The following is a 22,275-nucleotide window of genomic DNA, read 5'->3' as shown; positions in this document are numbered from 1 at the left end:
TCATTAAGGGAGTTATTTTACAACTTTCAAAATAAATATATTCCACTGAGGAAAAAAGGGTGTAAAAGAAATGACAGCCATCCGTGGCTAAGTAAAGAAATCAAAGATAGTATCCGACTAAAAACAAGGACATATAAGGTAACCAAACTTAGTGGGAGGATAGAAGATTGGGAAGTCTTCAAAAGACAGCAAAAAGTAACTAAAGGATTGATTATGAAAATAAATTAGCAAAAAATATAAAAACAGATAGCAAGAGTTTCTATAGTTATATAAAAAGAAAAAGGGTGGCTAAGGCAAACCTAGGTCCCCTTAGAGGATGAGACCGAGGAAATTAATGGTGGGAAACATGGAGATGGCAAAAATGCTGAACAAATATTTTGTTTCAGTCTTTACAGTAGAGGGACACTAAGAATATCCCAACACTGGACAAACAGGGGACTCTACGGGGGGGGAGGAGCTAAATACGATTAAAATCACTCAGGAGATGGTACTCAGTAAAATAATGGGACTCAAAAGCGGATAAATCCCCTGGACCTGATGGCTTACATCCTAGGGTCTTGAGGGAAGTGGCAGTAGGGATTGTGGATGCTTTGGTGATAGTTTTCCAAAATTCCCTGGACTCAGGAGAGGTCCCGGCAGATTGGAAAACTGCTAATGTAACACCGTTATTTAAAAAGGGTAGTAGGCAGAAGGCTGGAAATTATAGGCCAGTTAGCCTAACATCTGTGGTGGGTAAAATTTTGGAGTCTATTATTAAGGAGACAGTAACGGAACATTTAGATAAGCATAATTTAATAGGACAAAGTCAGCATGGCTTTATACTAAGGGGAAGTCATGTCTGACAAATTTGCTTGAGTTCTTCGAGGATATAACGTACTAGGGTGGATAAAGGGGAACCAGTGGACATAGTGTATTTAGACTTCCAGAAGGCATTCGACAGGTGCCACATAAAAGATTATTACTTAAGATAAAAAATCACGGGATTGGGGGTAATATTCTGGCATGGGTGGAGGATTGGTTATCGAACAGGAAGCAGAGAGTTGGGATAAATGGTTCATTTCTCAGGACTGGCAACCAGTAACCAGTGGTGTTCCGCAGGGGTCGGTGCTGGGTCCCCAACTCTTTACAATCTATATTAACGATTTGGAGGAGGGGGACCGAGTGCAACATATCAAAATTTGCAGATGATACAAAGATGGGAGGGAAAGTAGAGAGTGAGGAGGACATAAAAAACCTGCAAGGGGATATAGACAGGCTGGGTGAGTGGGCGGAGATTTGGCAGATGCAATATAATATTGGAAAATGTGAGGTTATGCACTTTGGCAGGTAAAATCAGAGAGCAAGTTATTTTCTTAATGGCGAGAGACTGGAAAGTACTGCAGTACAAAGGGATCTGGGGGTCCTAGTGCAAGAAAATCAAAAAGTTGGTATGCAGGTGCAGCAGGTGATCAAGAAAGCCAACGGAATGTTGGCTTTTATTGCTAGGGGGATAGAATATAAAAACAGGGAGGTATTGCTGCAGTTATATAAGGTATTGGTGAGACCGCACCTGGAATACTGCATACAGTTTTGGTGTCCGCACTTAAGAAAAGACATACTTGCTCTCGAGGCAGTACAAAGAAGGTTCACTCGGTTAATCCCGGGGATGAGGGGTTGGACATATGAGGAGAGGTTGAGTAGATTGGGACTCTACTCATTGGAGTTCAGAAGAATGAGAGGCGATCTTATTGAAACATATAAGATTGTGAAGGGGCTTGATCGGGTGGATGCAGTAAGGATGTTCCCAAAGATGGGTGAAACTAGAACGAGGGGGCATAATCTTAGAATAAGGGGCTGCTCTTTCAAAACTGAGATGAGGAGAAACTTCTTCACTCAGAGGGTGGTAGGTCTGTGGAATTTGCTGCCCCAGGAAGCTGTGGAAGCTACATCATTAGATAAATTTAAAACAGAAATAGACAGTTTTCTAGAAGTAAAGGGAATTAGGGGTTATGGGGAGCGGGCAGGAAATTGGACATGAAGCTGAGTTTGGATCGGTCAAGGCCCTGTGGGTGGCGGAGAGGGCCCAGGGGCTGAGTGGCCGGGTCCTGCTCCTACTTCTTGTGTTCTTTAGATTTGTGGTTGGGATCAGATCAGCCATGATCTTATTGAATGGCGGAGCAGGCTCGAGGGGCCGATTGGCCTACTCCTGCTCCTGCTCCTATTTCTTATGTTCTTATGAACGGAAGTGTTTAGCTAAGCGATCACCCAATCTGTGTTTGGTCTTCCTAATGTAGAGGAGATCGCATAGTGAGCAACGAATACAGTATACTAAATTGAAAGAAGCACAAGTAAATCGCTGTTTCACCTGGAAGGAGTGTTTTGGGCCCTGGACGGTGGGAAGGGAGGAGGTGAAAGGGCAGGTGTTGCACCTCCTGCACTCGCACGGGAAGGAGCCGTGGGAAGGGGAGCGGGTGATGGAAGAGAGGACCAGGGTGTCGTGGAGGGAAAGGTACCTCCGGAATGTTGAAAGGGGAGGGGAGGCTAAGATGTGTTTGAAGGTGGCGGAAATGCCGGCGGAAGACCCGTTGAATGTGGACGCTGGTGGGGTGCAAGGTGAGGTCGAGGGGGACCCTATTGTGGTTCTGGGAGGGAGGGAGGGGAAGGAGCGAGGGCTGAGGTGTGGGAAATGGGACGGACACGGTCGATGGCATTGACAACTACAGTTAAGGAGAATCCTCAGTTGAGGGAAAAGGCAAGACATATCAGAAGCACTGGTGTGAAAGGTGGCATTGTCAGAACAGATACAACAGAGACGGAGAAACTGGGAGAATGGAATAGTGTCCTTACAGAAAGCAGGGTGGGAGGAAGTGTAATCAAGGTAGCTGTGGGAGTCGGTGGGCTTAATAGATATTGGCTGACAGCTTATACTGTGTTTCATCTCTCAGCAGACGGAATCGTATATTTCCCCTTTTGTATGTGGTTAGATTAATCGGCTAGATGGAGGGGATGTCCCACATATGTCTATTGTTTTTAATTGTATCTAGGCATTAAATATTGATTTGATCTGTTTTAGCAATCTAAATCGGCAAGTGGCTCAAGATACTTGATTTGACTAAGAGAGCATCTGAGAATATCTTCAGTGTTAGTGTTGTCTTAAGTTAAAGGCGGGATTTATAAAAAGAGATCAGGAGTTCTTTCAAAACCTGTTAACCTAACCACCTGTGGAGTTCTTGCAAAGAAACTCTGCTAGTGGGAGAAATTGATACAGGAAAAGGAAGAGGAAAATGGTGAATTTACCTTGCAGTAACAAGAACTTTGTTTTCAAGTTGACAAAGCACTTGCACTAAATCAGAAGTTCTTACTAAAAACAATTAACCAATCATCAACATTCTCTGTTATATTTAATATTTGCCATATGCTATGCTTGTAAATAAAGTTTCATGGCGGTGGTAACCTGTAAACTTTAAAGATAATTGAGAAGTATAGCATGAGTTGCATTGCAACCAGTATGCAGGTTACTGCAAGTGAGATGATGGTTAGTCCTCTGGATAGACAGAGTACGGGAAAAGTAATAGCTTCTGGATCTTACAGGGACAATGGCCTGCTTACAGAAACAGCCGTTTAACTATTCGGAAGGAAGGTGGTGATTAAAAACCCTGTACGCTTAACACTTTATAAAGCTGTTTTTGCAGTAAAGTGACCTATTAAATCCACGATGGATGAGTCAAACTCATTTGGTGCTGATCGAAAGTCTAATTTATTTAAAGTTTACGTTAATTTGAAGAAATCCTCCAAGTTATCAGTCTTGTATTTTTTTTTGCAAACCAGTAACATTTCCTGCCTACCAGTCTTGTTGCTTTGCAGTCCAGCTCTACTGTTCACCATGAGGGAACGATTAGTCACATTGTTGTCCTCTTCCAGCCCTACAACCCTCCGAGATCTCTGTTCTCCTCCAATTCTGGCCTCTTACGCATCCCCAATTTTCATCGTTCCACCTTTAGCGGCCGTGCCTTCAGCTGCCTGGGCTCTAAGTTCTGGAATTCCCTCCCTAAACCTCTCTACCTCTCTCTCCTCCTTTTAAGATGCTTCTTGAAACCTACCTCTTTGACCAAGCTTTTGGTCACCTGTCCTAATATCTCCTTATGTGGCTCGGTGTCAAATTTTGTTTGATAACGGCCTTGGGACGTTTTCCTACGTTAAAGACGCTACATAAATGCAATTTGTTGTTGTTACAAAGACAGACATCCTGAATTTACTTGTGTCACCCTACCTTGTTCATGTATGTTTTGCTTTAAAATTGCAGGTTAGAAGGAATCTATGCACACTTCCTATTTTTGCATGTGCAGTGCTTTTCACCCTACCCCTCCAGTTCACACGGCCCCGAGCAGTGGTCAGGGTTGATGAGGGAGTAACTCCCCTGATGGCCTTGTAGTGGATAATGACATTACCCACTGTATTTTCTAAGCCAGAAGATCTTGGGTGTGATTGCTGCGTTAGCTGATCTCAACCAGTTGTGGGCGTTAAATTTTGCTTTGGCATTCGAGAGGGGAGAAAAGCTAAAGTGCAGGATCCCTGTTTCTGGTTGCTGAATGGTGACTCCTGCTGGAACATGTATGACTGGGCATAGGCAAAGGCAGGGTCGGGCCTGGCTGCAATGTTCTTGGTGGTTGAGTTACCAGGTGACACCACTTATCTAAACTCGTACGTGAGGAGTGGTCACTTGGGTGACATACTGGAGGGTCAGTAGAGAAGGGGAGAAAATTGGCAGGAAAAGAGTTAGAGGAAAATTGCATGGGAATTTGTCATTTAGCTTATCATTTTGTGAAACCTCTTTGTTTAGTTGTTGTCTCCTTTTCTCCCTCTCTCATTTTTAGATCTGAACTTTGAATCCAACCCATCTGACCACCCAAGGGCCAGCACCATCTTTCTGAGCAAATCACAGCCAGATGGTGAGTACATGCGTGCCAGATTAGTACCGTGATTTCTGCATAACAGTATTGTCCATTTCCTGCCAGAGTAATGTTCTACCTGTTAAAAATGCAGGACACTTCATGGTCACCACTACAACATGATGAATATAAACTCCACTGTGGAGCAATAATCCTATTTCCACAGGAATAACCTCATGTAATGTCACAAAATGGTTTCTATCTTTTTTTAACCACAAAACTAAACTACCCCTAATACTCATTAACCAAATTTTAAATTACCCAGCAATGAGAAACATTGCCTTTTAGATTGCTAAGTTCCATTAAGGTTTCTAACAATCATTGATGAATATGTTGCCTTCGGCTCAGTGATGGAAAGCTGCAGCTGTCTTCCTTCATCCTTTCCCGTACAACATTTTTCTTTTAAATACTGTACTTCCCAAAGTTACTTGGCAAAGGTGGCAGAAGTGGGTATCCTCTTTGTTCCTGGTTAATTACTGAGATATAATGTGAAGGTTGTTTTTGCTTATCTACCTTTAGAGCTGTCTGTCATCCATAAGGATATGACCAGGACCGCAGGTTCCAATAAATCAGCAACCTGGGGGTCATGGTGACCAACAACTCTGAATGAATGAAGGTAAAGAAATTCTTCACATTGTTATATTTCAGTAATGCAATCAAGTTGAGGGTTTTTTAAACCCCTTTAGCTTCTTTGAATCAAGGTTAGTCTGAGAGGATAGTTTGCTGGTGAATTGGGTTTAAAGGTTCCCTCCATGTTGCATTATATTTCTGTCCAGGAAAATTAATTCACATATTTGAAACCAGGATGGTTCCAGGTTCAGTCCTCAGTCTGTGCTGAGTTAGCTGATTGCAGCAATAGAATGGCTTGCATTTATACAGTGCCTTTCGTGACCTCCGGATGCCCCAAAATGCTTTACAACTAATGAAGTACTTTTAAAGTGTAGTCACTGTTGTAATGTAGGAAATGCAGCAGCCTATTTGCGCACAGCAGGTCCAAAAAAAAAGCAGTGTGATACTGACCAGATAATCTGTTTTAGTGATGTTGGTTGAGGGATAAATATTGGCCAGAACACCTCTGTTCTTCTTCGAATAGTGCAGTGAAATCTTTTACATCCAATTAAGAGGGCAGATAGGTCCTCGGTTTAACGTCTCATCTGAAAGACGGGACCTCCAACAGTGCAGCACTCCCTCAATACTGCACTCGGAGCTAAACTTAATCTTCTTCAATGAGACTTATTGTGCGGTACATCACGAGTTTTGGTATGTGAACGTGGTAGTTGTGTAGCTCCCAAAAGCGACGCTGACCATAATTCAAATAGAAGAACGTGCTGTCCTTGTGAAGAGTTCAGCTTAATTAAGTTGGAGTGCCTTTTGCCAATGCTACGAAGCATCTGATACGTAACAACTGAAGGCACTAGGTAACTTTGAAAGGGAAAAAGCCTCAAAAGACAACAATTCATAGTATCGGTGTCAGACTTTGTCAGGCATGCTTGGATGGTAAAACATTCCACTGAGACATGGCAGTGGTCCTCTGAAGTACAGTTGATGAGCGTCATTCTTCCAACAAAATCTCGCAAGCCCTTATTTTCTGCTGTATTGATCTCGCAAACGTCTTAAGTAAGTTCGGTGATAGATACTGACGTTTGTCCCACTGATCCTTGCTTGTGTTCAGGCTGATGATGATATTTTCATTTGATCTGCAGCAAGGTCATGCTGAGTTGCTCTTGCTTTGTTCACTAACTACATGATTCTGAATGGTGTCAGAGTATGCAAGATTGGTCATGACAACAGTATCTTTCTTCCTACGTCCTCCTGCCCCTCTCCACCCACCCATCGCCGAAGTATGAATAATAAATGCACAGTATAGTTGACAAGTTTTCACATGAAAGAGATGCACATGGGCCTTTGTATGATGCAGTATGATGTTTCAAGACCAAGGGTATCTCTGCTGTTTTCTTATCCGTAATGGAAATTTGGCTCACCCTACGTCAGCTTGCAGTCATTGTTAGCTTGGCTCAATGGTAGCACTCTCTGCTCCGGTTTAGACGGTCTTGGGCTCAAACCCTGCTCCAGGACTTGAGCACATAATCTATGCTGACACTCCAGTACCGAGGGAGTGCTGCATTGCTGGAGTTGCAGCGTTTTGAATGAGATGTTAAACCAAGGCTGTGTCTGCTTATTTAGGTGGACATAAAAGATTCAATGGCACTATTTGAAGAAAAGCAGGGGAGGTGTCCTAGTCAATATTTAACCCTCAACCAACTCCACTGAACCCAGTTAACTGGTCATTCATCCCATTGGTGTTTGTGGGACTTTGCTGTGTGCAAATTGGTTGCCACATTTGCCTACAAAACATCAGTGAACACATTTGAAAATTATTTCATTGGTTATGAAGTGTTTTAGGACATCCTGAGGGATGTGAACGGCACTATATAAAAAACTTACTGTACTATCGTGTGTGCAATACTTTAGCTATCCTCTATCTGCTATCCCTAGTGCAAATGATAATCCAAAAGTTTCTTTTTGGTTCAAAAACAACCATTTGCTTTTGTTTGCTGACTTGGTTTTAAATTTGTTTCCTTTTTTTTAAAAAACAGTGAGAGAGAAGAGGAAGAGTAACCACATAAACCATGTAAGTGCAAATTCTTTTAAACAAGCTGGCTATCTGCTCCATCATCGCGGGCCATCAATACTTTTAATCGAACTTCAGGGTTTTTTCCTTAAAATTGCGATCAATGTTTTGTCAAGTTCACTTGTGCCAACCCTTTGTGAAAACACCCCAAATTTAACCTGTCTCTCTGCAGCTGTTGGCAGGTCTGCATTTATATTTCCAGTATTTTCTGTTATTTTAGAATTTGCTGTTTTTTTATTTTTATCTTGCATATACTCTGTTGTTACAGTAGCAGACTGCTCCACATGCTGTGTCTGCCGGCCTTTGATTATCATATTGTTTGTATGATTAATTGGAGCTTGTGGTGTATACGTTCAGTGAGGACACCCTGTCAGCGGAATGCATTTATCTGCATCTAATGTCATCCTGAGACACTTCACAGAAAAGATTCTGAATAAGTTGGAGGGTATTTGAAATACAATGAAATGCACAATGAGGTAGGAGGGTGGGAGTGAAGTGTTATATGCTCGAAGTCCTCAGATGTATGAGGATTTTGGTGCCACCTTGTGTTCAACATGTGCATTGGGATTTGGAGGGAACAGATCTCGGTAGATTTCTGCAAAGGGCTTTTAAAGTGAAATATCCTTAACTAGATGCAAGTGACTGTTATTGCGGAGTATTAAATCATGTTGACCCTGAAATCACACTGTTGGATATTAGCATGTGAATGCTTAACATGTTCATCTCTCTGTTATTTTAGTAGAGGCTGGACGTATTTATTTTAAAACAGGTTAGCATTTCCAATGAAATAGAGAAATTTCAGAGGAGCACAAGCTTTCCCATAGTGCAATTTCATGGCCACGGTCCTTGAAGAACTGGGTGGTGCAGTGGGTTTGTATGCTATCCTTTTATTGCTGAGGCCTGTTCACACCAGGAGCCAAGTTTGAGACTGTCCAAACTTATTTCATGTAGGAACCTTACAGGTAAGCAGAGAGAAGAATCTTCCATCAGATATTCAAGATCTGATCCCAGATTTGAAAGGACACCACTATTCTGCCTCCCAGTTACTTCCATTTTAAAGAAAATATAACGCGTTCACAACTTCAGGACGTCCTAAAGCACTTTGCAGCCAATGAAATACTTTTGAAGTGTAGTCACTGTTGTAATGTAGGAAATGCGGCAGCCAATTTGCGCACAGCAACATCCCACAAACAGCAATGTGATAATACTGGCCAGTGCAGAATTGAGCCATGTGGACCAGAAAGAACTGAAGTTTGATCCTCCATCTGTTTTGAATTAGCTGATCTCAGTAGTACAAGAAGCGAAGTGAAAGAGAGAGCACTGGCAAGAAAAAAGCTATGATGCATCCAGATATTCAAAAAATATCTAAGCACAAGCTTGCACATAATCTGTTTTACTAGCCTGGCTGTGGGTTTACAGAGTGGCAGGACTGGGAGCTGGCACTGGAGAGAAACAGCTCTGCAGATGGATTTCAATGCAGGTAAGTGTGAGGACATCCACTTTGGACCAGAAAAGGATAGATCCGAGTATTTTTCAAATGGTGACTAGGAACAGTGGCGGTCCAAAGAGATTTAGGGGTCCATGTTTACAGATCACTAAAATGTAGTAGGCAGGCACAAAAAATAATCAAAAAGGCTATTAGAATGTTAGCCTTTATAACTAGAGGGCTAGAATATAAAGAGGAGGAAGTTTTGCTACAGCTATACAAAGCCCTGGTCAGACCACATTTGGAGTACTGTGTACAGTTCTGGGCACCGCACCTTAGAGAGGATATATTGGCCTTGGAAGGAGTGCAGTGCAGATACACCAGAATGTTACCAGAGCTCTAAGGGTTAGATTATGAGGTGAGATTACATAAACTAGTCTTGTATTCCCTGGAATATAGGAGGTTAAGGGGCATTTTGATTGAGGATTTTAGGATTTTGAAAAGGATTGATAAGGGTAGATAGAGAAATTTTTTCCACTGGTGGGGGAGTCGGGGACATAATCTTAAAATCAGAGTCAGGCCCTTCAGGAGAAAAGTTAGGAAACACTTCTTCACACAATGGGTGGTAGAAATGTGGAACTCTCTCCCACTAAAAGCAGTGGATGGTAGCTCAATTAATAATTTTAAATCTGAGATCAATAGATTTTTGCTAGCCAAGGCTATGGGATATGGAGCCAAGGTGGGTGGATGCAGTTAGGATACAGATCAGCCAAGATCTCATTGAATGGCCGAACAGGCTTGAGGGGCTGAATGGCCTACTTCTGTTCCTATGTTCCTAATAAAAATGGACAATTAGATGGCTGAATCATTCCTATCAGCTGTAAGCAGACTGTATGCAAATCCTGCTCCCCCACAAGTAAACTGACTTCTAATTGGAGCCAATTAACACTGTCTGGCATCCTTTATGGAATGTCGGACATTGCTTTCTGCTGTTCTTGGTGCCGATGCTACCACAGCAGAGGTGTAGAATGTTGCACCTCAGTACATAAACTGGATATAAACAGCTATTATTTAAGAAACGATAGCTGTTTTTATATTCTTTGGCCATTCGCTACTGTAACCTGGGTTTTTCTTCCACAGCTAGCAATAACATCAATGTAAATCTGCCAGGTTTTAGTCTGTCAGATGCCCACCAAAGACGACCTGATTTTCACTGGGGCTAGTGAATGTCCAGCCACTTTGGCAGCAGATCACTTCAGACGTCATCATGCACGACATTGCGCGCGTGTGCTCCAACCAAAATGCTACAGCCAGTCTGCACACGCTCAGAAGGTTAGGCCTTGCAATGCAACTGGCTTAAAGGACCTTAACAAAATTAAATGCAGGAGAATGACTCTGCTCTGCCACTACACTCCAGTGCAATATTGAGGGAATGCTGCACTGTCGGAGGTGCTATCTTTCGGTTAATCCGAGGGTCCATCTGCCCTCTCAGGTGGACTAAAAGATCTTGAGGAGCAGGGGATTCTCCCTGGTGTCCTGGCCAATGTTTATCACTCAACCAACATCACTAAAAACATTATCTGGTCATTATCACATTGCTCTTTGTGGGACCTTGCTGTGTGCAAATTGGCTGCTGCATTTCCTATATTACAACGATGACTACACTTCAAAGGTTGTAAAGCGCTTTGGGGCTGTAAAGCGCTTTGGGGCGTCCTGAGATTGTGAAAGGCTCTGTATAAATGCAAGTCTTTCTTTTCTTTTTTTCTTCCAATGCCGCAGCCAGCGTTCCTCCCTCAACCAACACTACCCCAAAAAAAGGCAGATTAACTGGTCATTACTATTTGTGAGGCGTTGCTGGCATGGAATGGCTGTTGCATTTACCTGCACAATAAGTCATTGTATGAGGTGTTTTAAGAAATTTCAATGCGATGAGCTATATAACAGCAAGTATTTATGATGGAAATTCAAACCCTCAAGGTTCGGGCTTGTGCATTGATGCTCAATAGTTACAGTAATCATATCTGTCCCAGTTCATCCCCAACAGTTCGGTAACACAGGACACTGTGCTCTACAGGCTGTTACCCGGGACGCAAACCGAGACAGATATCTCCTGCAGCTGGAAGACCATCAACTTAGTGAAGGACGCCCTTTGGTCAGCCCGAAACCTACTGGTCTGCCAGCTGAAGGTGCTGTCCACCACAGAGTGTTGCCGATTGGCACACTGCAAGGTCCACGAGTACGTGCTGCGGGACGCACTGAAACGAGGTGTGACCTATGCCTAGGCCCTATGGGGAAAGGCCAACTTATAAAGCCAGCCCACATTGTATTGTACAGAATGTATTAGAAAATATGTACTGTGTTTTAAAATTGTAATAATGAGATTATAGTGTGTATGAACTGCCTTGCTGCAATTTGTGTCTTTTTACTTGAACTGTGTGTATCTTTTAATTTTATGAAAAAGTATATTTTGAAATATTAAAAAAAGTTACAGTAATCAACGTGTTGTGCTGCTGTGATACAAACCTTTTAGTTCAGACTGTAATTTGATTTCATTTATTTTTAAGGTATCTCCTGGTCAACTTAATAAAAAGTACAGCTCATGTTCAACAATATATATTGATGACAGTACAGTAAGCCAACCTAACCTGAAAAGCACAATTAAATGGTAGGTGGTCAACGTGTAACTTTTTTTTGTCAGACTAGATTTAAAGTAGATGGACCTGGTTGAGTTTCTTTGCTTGTCTAATTGTGGGGCTCTAAAGTCTTGAGTGTTTTCACATATAACCTCTAAATATGAGTTGTTCTGATTTATCTGGGTAAATGATCCTTAATTGAAGTGGCAGTCTTGGCTCAGTGGGTAGAACTCTCACCTCAGTCAGAAGGTTGTGGATTCAAGCCCTAATACAGGATATAAACACATCATTTGGGCTTACACTTCAGTGCAGTACTGAGGGAGTGCTGCATTGTCAGAGATGCCATCTTTCAGATTAAGATTTTAAACTGAGGCAGTTCAGGTTGATGTGAAAGATCCCATGGTACTATTTGATGAGGCTTTTTCGCAGTTTCCTGGCCAACATTTATCCTTCAGCCAACACTGCCAAGAATAGATTAATTTATCATTAATCTCATTTGCTGTATGTGGGATTTTGCAGTGTGCAAATTTGCTGCCACATTTGCCTGCATAACAACAGTGACAACATTTCTAAAGTAATTTGTTGGCCGTGAAGTGCTTTGAGATGTGATGGCACCATGCCACTCTTGTCATGTGAGTCTGTTGGCAAGCTATTCATAGCATTGCATCTTATAAACTGTGCTTAATTTTTCTTTTCGTTTTAAGTACAGATGTACATAGGTAAGTAAAAAATCTATAAAGAAGCCTAAGGAAATGAGGGGAAAGGGGCTGCATAACAATAATGGAATGCACCGATGGCAATGCTAGTTTCTCTGGGAGGGGGTTAGTGGTGAGAAATGATGGAAAATTGTATTTGCCAGTCCATAGATAGTGTCAGCTTGTATTTAAATTTGTATATACGTAACAGTTTTAATTTACATTTTTTTTCCCTTCCTAACAGCGTTACACTTGCAATATATTATCACACAAAGAACAGGTAAACTTACTGTTTCTCAAACTGTTGTTTTAAGTGCCACCAATTATCCAGCACCATCTTGTAGCAACTGGTTTGACTTTGCAAGAAGCAGAGTTTTTCTGCATTGTCGGGGTCAGAGTGCTAGGACTCTGCCAATTATCAGTTTTCAGGGGGTTAATTTTCAGAATTTAATCAACGTCTAGCGCATTGCTTTGTGTACAGTGGCCTCCTGTGTAGTTTTCTCCACCAGTATCCTTACAGAACACTGAAAACTGCCTTGAACCACCATCTATGATACCTTTCAATTGAGCGAAAATAATAGAAAATGAAGTTTCTTTTCAACAGCAACAACTTGCATTTATTTCGCGCCTTTAACATAGTAAAACATCACAAGGCGCTTCACAGGTGTGTAATCAGACAGAATTTGACACTGAGCCGCATAAAGAGATATTAGGACAGGAAAGAGCTAGATTTTAAGGACTGTCTTAAAGGAGGATAGAGAGGCAGAGAGGTTTAGAAAGGGAATTCCAGAACTTTGGGCCTAGACAGCTGAAGGCACGGCTGCCAATACTGGAGCGAAGGAAATCGGAGCTGCGCAAGAGGCCAAAATTGGAGGAGCGCAGAGATCTTGGAGAGTTGTAGGATTGGAGCAAGTTACAGAGATAGGGAGGGGTGAAGCCATGGAGAAGTTTGAACATAAGGATGAGAATTTTAAATTTGAGATGTTCCTGGACCGGGAGCCAATGTGGGTTACCAAGCACAGGGTTGATGGGAGAACAGGACTTGGTGCGAGGCAGAGTTTTGGATGAGCTCAAGTTTACAGAGGGTGGAAGATGGGAGGCCAGCCAAGCGAGTATTGGAGTAGTCAAGTCTGGAGATGACAAAAGCATGGTCGATCGTTGTTTAGTTAGAGGAACCAGAAACTTTGAATGACAGACAAGAAAAGACCTACTGGTCCATCCAGCCTGCCCCAATCAGTTGTGATGCATACAGACACTCCCTACCCACCCAGAGCCATGGAATCTCCTGGGTGAGGTGAAAAAAACTGATTTGAAAACCCAGGCTAATTAGGGGGAAAAATCTGGAAAATTCCTCTCCTGCCCCACCTTGTAAGACTGCCCCCTGATCCTCCCTAAACTATTCAGTTAAAACAATTGGTCTGCACAAACACAATCTAGTTCCTTTATCACCTTATAAACCTAAGATGCTTTAAACTGAAAATGAATCTTGTGGCCCTCCTCTGCACCCTTTCCAAAGCCTCCTCTCCGTCGCCTCTTCCTCTCTCTGTTGCCTCTGAGCCATGGCAGAACAGTGGGGATGGGGGTGGCTTTGAAGAAAAAAAATTATTTTGATGGATGAGTTTTACTTCATCTACCATAATCATATAGTGATGTGAATCATTTTTCATTCATTTACCTGGACCAGCTTATCTCTATAAAAGACCTGGTTCCAGAGATGGGGCAGGGGGGCATTGCAAGATTACACTTCCCATGGAAAGTATTTTTTTCTTCAAAGAACAGCTAGCTGTGGTACGCACTATTAAGGGGGTATGTACCTTTGTGTATTCATTTCCCCTTTCCAGGAACTTTATTTCAGTGGTTGAGTGTCAGTAGTACTCTGTTGTGCTTGAAAGATTAACGAGGATGAGGAAGAGATTTAGATTGGCAATCAATCACAATTGCCTATTTGTGAATTTTTTTTTCCTGGATTTTTTGATATGTGAAAGAGCTGTGATGGTTTATAAAACACTAATATTTTAAATGGAAACCAGCCACAGACACGGTGCCACAATCGATTGGACTGTGTTCTGTATGGAAAATGAAGACTGGCAAAATATTTAAATTGCGTTCAATTTATTAGTTTGCTCATGGGCTTTCCACTCTTTACTCAATGCAACTCTGTAACACAAGGGATTCCCATCGCTAGCCAGTCAACAGCCAGCAATGAAGGGGGTAAAATAAAAAAGCCAAATCAAGATTGAAAAGTAAAAAGATCCACTACAGCAACTGAAGAGCCATATGAGGCTCGTGATATGCCAACTGGCCACCCTACTTCTGTTAGTTGGCCTTTATCTCAAGAGGGCTGGAATACAAAGGGGTGGAAGTTATGTTAGTTATATAAAGCTCTGGTTAGACCCCATTTAGAGTACTGCGTTCAGTTCTGGGCACCTTACCTCAAGAAGGATATATTGGCCTTGGAGGAGGTGCATTGCAGATTCACCAGAATGATACTGGGGCTAAAAGGGTTAAATGATGAGGACAGGTTGCATAGACTAGGCATGTATTCCCTTGAATATAGAAGATTAAGGGGTGATCTAGTTGAGGTGTTTAAAATGATTAAAGGATTTGATGGGGGTAAATAGAGAGAAACTATTTCCTCTGGTGGGGGAGTCCAGAACAAGGGGGCATAACCTTAAAATTAGAGCTAGGCCATTGAGGTAATGTCAGGAAGCACTTCTTCACACAAAGGTTAGTGGAGATCTGGAACTCTCTTTCCCCCAAAAAGCTGTTGAGGCTGGGAGTCAATTGAAAATTTCAAAACTGAGATTGATTTTTGTTAGGTAAGGATATTAAGGGATATGGAACCAAGGCGGGTAAATGGAGTTAAGATATAGATCAGCCATGATCTGATTGATTGGCGAAACAGGCTCGAGGGGCTGAATGGCCTACTCCTGTTCCTATGTTCCATTGTTGAAAGCGTTAAAGTTTGTGAAAGCATTTGCGAATGTTGGGTTATATCAGTACATTCATAGAATCATAGAAAGGTTACAGCACGGAAGGAGGCCATTCAGCCCATTGAGTCCGCGCCGGCTCTGCGCAAGAGCAATCCAGCTAGTCCCACTCCCCCGCCCTATCCCCATAGCCCTGCAATTTTTTTCCTTTCAAGTACTTAATCAATTCCCTTTTTGAAGGCCATGATTAAATCTGCCTCCACCACCCCATCGGGCAATGCGTTCCAAATCCTAAGCACGGCCGTGTTTTTAAAAAAAAAGTTTTTCCTCATGTCACCCTTGGTTCTTTTGCCAATCACCTTAAATCTATTCATTGAACACAGGACAAAGAAGTGAGACTCCATGAAGCATTAGTGAAACCACGTGTGGAGTGTTGTTTCCAAGTGTGGTCACTACCCTTATAAAGGAAAAGCATATAGTGGGACTAAGTACATTTGTCCTTTTAGGTCACTCGGCATAAAAAGTGGCAAAGGATGCTAAAGCTGTTGTCATTGCAAAGAAAGATTAAAGGGGAGGGGCAAGTTCTTAAAAATAAGAGGATTTGATGAAGTTGATGCACACATACTTTGGGCAAAATCACAAGAAGAACCAGTGCATAGGATTTATAAGCTGAAGAAGCCACAAACTAAACGTAGCTTGCAGAAAGAATTCCCATAAGACAGTTGGATTGATTCCTAATTCAACTTGCAGTTGCAGGATATGAGTTTAAGGTGGGAAAAAGACAAAATAATCAAACTGGGCCTGAGACACAGGCTGGATTATCGGATGAGCTGAATAGTATCTTCTCATTTCAACACGCTCTTACTGCTAATTAACTGGGTAACTTGACAGGTATCTGATCCATTCACTTGTGGGAAAAAGCACCTTTAGCAACGGTACTGCAGGTTAATAATAAATAATTATTGCCCGGTGCCAGGGTTAAGGTCGTCATCTCGCGGCTGGAAAAGAACTTTGAGCCTGAGGGGGAGGATCCAGTTGTCATGGTCCACATAGGCACCAACGACATAGGTAGAACTAAGAATGGGGTTCTGCTGAGACAGTTTGAGGAGCTAGGGTCTAAATTAATAAGCAGAACCTCAAAGGTAATAATCTCTGGATTACTACCTGAGGCATGTGCAAATTGGCATAGGGACAAACAGATCGGAGAGTTAAAAGCCTGGTTCAGAGTGGTGTGGGAGACAGGGGTTTCGATTCATGGGGTACTGGCAGTACTGGGTAAAGAGGGATCTGTTCCGTTGGGACGAGCTCCACTTAAACGGGGTTAGGACCAGCGACCTGGCAAATCGAATAACTAGAGCTGTAGATAGGGCGTCAAACTAAAAAGTTGGGAGGGGGGAAAAAGAGGTCAGATGAGGGGAAATTTAGAAATCTAATGAAGAAAGTCAAGGCAACAGAGCAGTGTAGTGATTTGGGTAAAGATAAGCAGAGTGTGGCAGGTAGGGATAGAGAGTTTACCAATAATAGAGCATCAACAAATAATGTCGAAGCAGTAAAAAATGGTTTACAAAGTCAAAATTAAAGGCTCTTTACCTGAATGCACGGAGCATTTGTAATAAAGATGAATTAGTTGTACAAATAGTGATAAATGGGTTTGATCTAGGAGTATATGTGCACAAATCGTTGAAAGTGGCAGGGCATGTTGAGACAGCGGTTTAAAAAAGCATACGGGATCCTGGGCTTTATAAATAGAGGCATAGAGTACAAAAGTATGGAAGTTATAACGAACCTTTTATAAAACACTGGTTCAGCCACAACTGGAGTATTGTGTCCAGTTCTGGGCACCGCACTTTAGGAAAGATTTGAAGGCCTTAGAGAGGGTGCAGAAAAGATTTACTCGAATGATTCCAGGGATGAGGGACTTTAGTTATGTGGATAGACTGGAGAAGCTGGGGTGGTTGTTCTTGGAACAGAGGAGGTTGAGAGGAAATTTGATAGAGGTATTTAAAATCATGAATGGTCTAGACAGAGTAGATAGAGAAACTGTTCTCATTGGCAGAAGGGTCAAGAACCAGAGGACATATATTTAAAGTGATTGGCAAAAGAACCAAAGGCAACATGAGGAAAAACTTTTTTACGCATCGAGTAGTTATGATCTGGAATGTGCTGCCTGAAAGGGTGGTGGAGGCAGATTCAATTGTGGTTTTCAAAGGGTATTGGATAAGTACTTAAAAGGAAAAAAATTGCAAGGCTACGGGGATAGGGCGGGGGAGTGGGGCTAGCTGGATTGCTCTTTTATAGAGCCGGCATGGACTCGATGGGCCGAATGGCCTCCTTCCGTGCTGTAACCTTTCTATGAAACTTTCAATTGACCTAGCAGTGGAAAATACAAGAACAAATAATTAAATTGCTCAGTAGCCTCCTACATGTTGATTTAAGTGTGGCATTGGCAGAGTCCTTAGAGCAGGTTGGGATTAGCAAAAAAAAAAGTTTATGTCTCTTTTAAAAGTACTTTGCTCTAAAGATCTCAACTGGAGAGAAAGAGTGGAGTTCCCCTCTTTAGTTTGCTTCAAAAGCACTGTTGTCCAACTTTCACCTCCAATTTACAGATTTACCATACATAAGTGTGGCTTTTACATCAATAAGCAATTTAAGATAGTCACAAATAAATCCAATAAGAAATTCAGGAGAAAGTTCTTTACCCAGAGAGAAGTTAAAATGAGGAACTCTCTACCACATGGAGTAGTTGAGGCAAATAGCATAGATGCATTTAAGGGGAAACTCCAAGTACATGAGGGAGAAAGGAATAGAAGGATATGGTGATAGGGTGGGAGGAGGGTCCTGTGGAGCATAAGCATCGGCATAGACCAGTTGGGCCGAATGGCCTGTTTCTGTGCTGTAAATTCTATGTAATTTGTATTTCTGTAGCTCTCATTATGTACGGATAATACATCTCAGGCAGCTTAACAAGGTTAGCGAGTGGGCACTGGGTTTCACAGAGTGGCAAAAGCTCGGTTGAAAGAGAGGTTTTGGAAGGCACAGAAGGAGGTGGCAATGTTGAGCCAAGGGAGTTCCAGAGGGTGGCAGCAAAGTAAGTTGAAGGAGCAGCAGAATTTAGATCACAAACAACAAAAATGTGATCAAGTAATAAATGTGACTTGTGTGCTCTTTTTGCAGAGATTCAGACAGATCAATAGATATTTTTGATGAGAAAATGCACCCGTTGACTGTAAGTCCTTTTCTTTTTATTGTAATCTTACTACACTAACCAATCACAAAATGAACCGGATTAACAAAACGTTCTACGAGGCCAACTGAATTCCTTAAGCTTAGTGTATAGATAAAATGGGGGTGGATGTGCTGGTGATCATTCGTATGCTTGTATTGTACATAGGAACGTACAGGACGAGAACAGGCTACCTTGGTAGGTCTGGGCGGTTCCAAAGTTCACAAAGTACCACGCATATTCTGCCCTCTTGAATTTACCCTCCCGTTATTGCCATTAACAGCTGGCTCTTACAATGTCCCCCACCCTCCCAAAACATCTTTGATCTGTACAAACCCTCTGCTAGTTTAATTAGACTGCTGGATGATGTACCAGTGCACCCAGTCCAGACTGCTAAATAAAGGCAGATCTAGGCTTCACTCAACGCCCAAACACTTCTGTCTGAGTCGCTGGATAGAGATCAGGAATGGGAACTCTGAGTGCTACACCTGCCAGTTCGCTTACTCACGACCATCAGGGAGTTCAGATTTCAACCTTTTTTTTAAAAAATAAACTTTTTTTCCTATACACGCTGGTTTGATGTATTGCCATAACCTCTGCTCTGTGAACTCTGATTATTACATGGCGTGCTGCAAATTAACGTGTTGTTTCAGCAGTGTTCTTAAATTTGGCTATGAAATAATCTGGATTGTTTCATTTAAAAGCGACGTTGGCAACAGATGATGTCGAGTCACCCTGTGCCACACAGTGGTGTGGATGCAAACCCAGGCTAGGAGTTCCACTCCTTATTTGTTATCCAGTCACTCCTACTGGAAATTCTACTGAGCGAGGGCTGAATCTGGCTGGGCTGTTCCCCACAGTTGATTACACAGTTGGTACTCACTGGGCAAGCTCGCCTGTGAACAGCCATGCTGGGTGATGTACCAGAGGATGCCAGCAGTTCCCTGCATACTGTGCTCCAGATCTTGGCCGTGCCATCTGCGGGGCATTCAACGTGGAGGCCAGTGGTTTTGCCACTGGCAGGGATAATTGAAGAGTGTCATTTGGTGGCCTTTGTCACGCACCCTCCAAGTAGGTGGCTTGAGCGTCACAAGCAGAATGTTGCCCGGAAAAGCTGAAAGGTGGTGGGAGGGAGAAATGTTAGCCTTCATTGAACTGATCAGGGAGGGGGGTTAAAATGTGGTTCTTTTTAGACTGTTTCACAAATATATCTTTTTATGCAATTTTGTATCTTGTTACAGAGAGAAGAGGTGCCGGTAGATTATTATAAGCGTGACCCAGAACACAAACATATTTACCGGTTTGTACGGACTCTCTTCAGTGCTGCCCAATTGACTGCAGAATGTGCAATAGTAACACTGGTAAGGGACTCACTCCAGTGCATACATCTGTGGTACCGTGCATCATCTGATTCCGTTTGAGGGTATAGCAACAATGATTAGACACGTACGCAATCTAAACAAAATTCTTGTGCAACATTCCCATTCGATTCAACTCCTTCTCAAAAGAAAGTCTTTTTGAAGATTTTGTTTTGCACAAAATCAGAAGTCCCAAAACAATATAGATCAGTAGCAGAACTGCCTCTAGTTTCTAGTGTCTGTTCAACTTTCCTTCAAATCAAAATCATCCTTCAGCGAAAGATACGAGCTAGGAAGTGACGGCCTGCATTTTGCTCAACTGATTTTTATTTGAGAATTTTCGTCGTCTTCATTCCCTTCTCCCAAAAAATCTGAAATAGCTTTTGTCCTTTCCCTGCTCCCAGGTCTATCCCACTGTTTTTCTGTAGCCAGCTCTGTGTTTTTACTCTTGCTGCAGTCAAGAATAGTAGGTACAGCTACAATTCATGGAACAATGCCTTTGGTCACTAGGCTGCTACTAAGATACTTCTGATTATCTCCCCGAACCCCTAAGCTGATAAAAGCCCGCTGCCCTGATTACAGGATAATCCCAAGCCTAGTGTAAATCTTTGTAGCAATTTGGATGTTCATCAAAATTTTGCCTGTTTCAAAGTTAATATTCAATCTGTTGCAATCAGTCAGTGGCTTTACAAGTTTATGATCTTTCAACAATAATGGGTGTCGACATGTACTGTCTTCCTAAATTGTGGCCATGCCAGACAATTGAAGGATGAGAATGTCGAGCCTCTGTGTGCTCATAGTTATTATCCATTCACAACATTATAGTGACGTACATTTTTGTTAAGGGTTTCCTCCCCTTGTGTTTTTCAACCAAATACTGTGGTATTTATACAACCCCTGCATACACACAAAAGCACCTGGTGTTGAATCCAGCCTCAATTCATCTGTCCCTTCCTTTGAAAAATGAGGGTGTCTGCCAACCGGTCAAGTTTCAGTACTCGCATAAGTTGTGTTTGAAGCATGTGTGCTTTTTATATAAATTTCAATATAAATCTGGGATGAGGGACTTCCGTTATTTAGAGAGACTGGAGATGCTGGGGTTGTTCTCCTGAGAGCAGAGAAGGTTAAGGGGAGATTTAATAGTGGTGCTCAAAATTCTGAGTAGATAGGGAGAAACTGTTTCCACTGGCAGGAGGGTCAGTAACCAGAGGACACAGATTTAAGATAATTGGCAAAAAAGCCAGGGGGAGATGGAGCAAATTTTTTTACGCAGTGAGTTGTTACGATCTGGAATACACTGCCTGAAAGGGTGGTGGAAACAGATTCAAAAAGAACTTTCAAAAGGGAATTGGATAAATACTTGAAAAGAAAAAATTTGCAGGGCTATGGGGAAAGAGCAGGGGAGTGGGACTAATTGGATAGCTCTTTCACGATGGGCTGGATAGCCTCCTTCTGTGCTGTATGGGGATTCTACTCTATAAGAATCCAAATTTTTTAAAATTTTATTTGTTCATGGGATGTGGGCGTCGCTGGTGAGGCCAGCATTTATTGCCCATCCCTAATTGCCCTTGCGAAGGTGGTGGTGAGCCGCCTTCTTGAACCGCTGCAGTCCATGTGGTGAAGGTTCTCCCACAGTGCTGTTAGGAAGGGAGTTCCAGGATTTTGACCCAGCGACGATGAAAGAACAGCAATATATTTCCAAGTCGGGATGGTGTGTGACTTGGAGGGGAACGTGCAGGTGGTGTTGTTCCCATGTGCCTGCTGCTCTTGTCCTTCTAGGTGGTAGAGGTCGCAGGTTTGGGAGGTGCTGTCGAAGAAGCCTTGGCAAGTTGATGCAGTGCATCCTGTGGATGGTACACACTGCAGCCACTGTGTGCCGGTGGTGAAGGGAGTGAATGTTTAGGGTGGTGGATGGGGTGCCATTCAAGCGGGTTGCTTTGTCCTGGATGGTATCGAGCTTTTTGAATGTTGTTGGAGCTGCACTCATCCAGGCAAGTGGAGAGTATTCTATCACACTCCTGGACTTGTGCCTTGTAGATGGTGGAAAGGCTTTGTGGAGTCAGGAGATGAGTCACTCGCTGCAGAATACCCAGCCTCTGACCTGCTCTTGTAGCCACAGTATTTATATGGCTGGTCCAGTTAAGTTTCTGGTCAATGGTGACCCCCAGGATGTTGATGGTGGGGGATTCGGCGATGGTAATGCTGTTGAATGTCAAGGGGAGGTGGTTAGATTCTCTCTTGTTGGAGATGGCCATTGCCTGGCACTTGTCTGGCGCGAATGTTACTTGCCACTTATGAGTCCAAGCCTGGATGTTGTCCAGGTCTTGCTGCTTGCAGGCTCGGACTGCTTCATTATCTGAGGGGTTGCGAATGGAGCTGAACACTGTGCAATCATCAGCGAACATCCCCATTTCTGACCTTTATGATGGAGGAAAGGTCATTGATGAAGC

General features: G+C 42.7%; 1 protein-coding gene across 2 annotated transcripts in view; it reads left to right on the top strand.

The window, feature by feature from the left end:
• Positions 1-22,275, top strand: part of ccnyl1 (cyclin Y-like 1) — an 80,606-nt gene that overhangs the window by 33,007 nt on the left and 25,324 nt on the right. Inside the window, exons 2-7 of one of the 2 annotated variants that reach the window (XM_067988080.1) lie at positions 4,854-4,928; positions 7,526-7,560; positions 11,551-11,651; positions 12,559-12,594; positions 18,419-18,470; positions 19,709-19,828. In XM_067988080.1, coding sequence (XP_067844181.1) covers positions 4,854-4,928; positions 7,526-7,560; positions 11,551-11,651; positions 12,559-12,594; positions 18,419-18,470; positions 19,709-19,828 — 419 coding nt within the window. Of the gene's footprint in view, positions 1-4,853; positions 4,929-5,455; positions 5,545-7,525; positions 7,561-11,550; positions 11,652-12,558; positions 12,595-18,418; positions 18,471-19,708; positions 19,829-22,275 lie in introns of those variants that run through there. The other variant, XM_067988081.1, reaches the window with a different exon arrangement.

Source organism: Heptranchias perlo, chromosome 7 (genome assembly GCF_035084215.1).
Source record: "Heptranchias perlo isolate sHepPer1 chromosome 7, sHepPer1.hap1, whole genome shotgun sequence".
NCBI classification, from domain to species: Eukaryota; Metazoa; Chordata; class Chondrichthyes; order Hexanchiformes; family Hexanchidae; genus Heptranchias; species Heptranchias perlo.
This window is presented reverse-complemented; position numbering and strand designations above follow the sequence as displayed.